The sequence below is a fragment of the Phytophthora parasitica genome (assembly GCF_000247585.1).
Source record: "Phytophthora parasitica INRA-310 unplaced genomic scaffold supercont2.44, whole genome shotgun sequence".
NCBI classification, from domain to species: domain Eukaryota; phylum Oomycota; class Peronosporomycetes; order Peronosporales; family Peronosporaceae; genus Phytophthora; species Phytophthora nicotianae.
In genome coordinates, this window is record NW_008649030.1 from 4,123 (window position 1) to 5,777 (window position 1,655).

A 1,655-nucleotide genomic window follows, 5' to 3' on the forward strand; every position below is an offset into this window, starting at 1 on the left:
ATGTGGCTATTGGAGCAAGTGGCCGCTTACTCTACCAGTTCCGGCAGGTCCAAGTACTACTAACGCGAGAGATGCATTGAAGCAATGGATCGACGAGTTATTCACCAGAGGCTTGGAGGAGCTGCACAAGTACAAGGCTATCGTGACCACTCACCATCGAAAATGGCCTGAGTCATGTCGCCACTACTACAACCCTGTAGGAGTTTGACTGTGCTATTCTCCGTGGCTTAGGAGCTAAATTGGGTATGGCTCCACGTGTTTCTTTCGCCAATTCTTTCTTCATGATGTCGAGTGAGCGGCCACCCGATGTGAACGCTCCATTGTGCTGCTACTGCCAAGGATCAACCTTCTACACGTACGAGACGAAACGATACACCTACGGAGCTATGGATGGCAAGGTGGAGCGCCAGTCGAATTTCGTGTCGCGTTCCAGCCATCTCGTGTGGATGAATTCGTACTATTTCGCAGAGTTGGAGGGGCTCGCTTCGTTCAAGTCGAATACTTTCCGACTGATCAATGTGGATACCTTTACTCTCCCTTAGTGCATTGTAGCCAACGACGTGGTGAAACCTCACGGTTTGCTTGGCAAAGGATACAAAGAAATGGTGAAGATCGCTATCGTTGATACTTGATGTGGACACTTCAGCATATGAAGAACGAGCTGTGAATGCCGACGGCTGCTCCTAAAAAGCAGGTCTTGAGTATCCCAAATCTCCCAGCTTGCTTTGTGTCGGACTGCATCGATTTCAGTCACATTTTGATGTATTCCGAAGCAAATCAGCTGTTGGTGATGCAAAATAAAAGCAGTCGTGAAGCTCCACGCACCGAACGGGACTCCGTGCATCCTCTGGCTACAAATTAGACCATTTCATTCACCCCAAAGTGCGACGAGCTAGGGCCGGGGGAGAAAGCACTTATCCGAGTCAGTATCCATGCTGGAGGCAGTGTGTTTGTGATGAACCATGACGTGGTTTGTATGATCACATACAGAGATGAACAAAAGAACAGTACCAACAACAACGCTTCCAGTCGGACCCGAAGTAGACAGCAATCGAGTCACTCTTCAACCGTTCGTCGCTCTTCCAGCATGCAACAATCAATGGCAACGCAAGACGCGGTAATTGACAAACACATCAGTGCTGTCGCCACGCCAGACACCCACACCAGCACGGAAATTGCTCACTCAATCCAAACGTAATGTGTCTCTAGGGATGTCGAGTAGTGGCAGCCGTCAGATCGACGCTATAGCAGCTCTGGAGCCCAAGCCTCTCTTCATTCGGATCTGTGCGCACGTACTGGCTCCAGACGTCTTGAAGAGGATATATTCACGCGAAAAATTCAACAAGTTACCACTTCCGATGACGAACGAGATATCACGTTTGTTGCCAGTAACTTCGATGGTCAGATATGTGAAGATACATGAAAGAATCAGCGAGTCCTGCAAGCCTTTAGGACCACCACTGAGACTGCCGGCTTTCTTCTCCTTCATGCCGACACGCAAGAAAGAATCAAAGAGTTAAACCTCGCAGAATAAGCTCTCGTGTTGCTGCAATCCCCACTGATCTTCTCTTAGACGGAGTTTCTTACCGCGATTCCCACAACCAAAAATAGCAATTTATACTTCAATAACCACCATTAGTGCTATCGTGGAAGCT

At 48.6% G+C, this 1,655-nt stretch overlaps 2 protein-coding genes across 2 annotated transcripts; one reads left to right on the plus strand and one right to left on the minus strand.

Moving 5' to 3' along the window:
• Positions 1-281: 281 nt before the first annotated feature.
• PPTG_14966 (hypothetical protein) lies at positions 282-542 on the plus strand (the record flags this gene model as incomplete). The annotated part of the gene is made up of 1 exon (XM_008911944.1): positions 282-542. The coding sequence occupies one exon, from the start codon at positions 282-284 to the stop codon at positions 540-542; it is 261 nt and encodes an 86-aa protein (XP_008910192.1).
• A 330-nt stretch (positions 543-872) lies between these two features.
• On the minus strand, positions 873-1,489 carry PPTG_23594 (hypothetical protein; the record flags this gene model as incomplete). Its single annotated transcript, XM_008911945.1, has 2 exons — positions 873-892; positions 1,297-1,489. 2 exons carry the CDS (start codon positions 1,487-1,489, stop codon positions 873-875), a joined length of 213 nt encoding a protein of 70 aa, XP_008910193.1.
• Between the last annotated feature and the right edge of the window lie 166 nt (positions 1,490-1,655).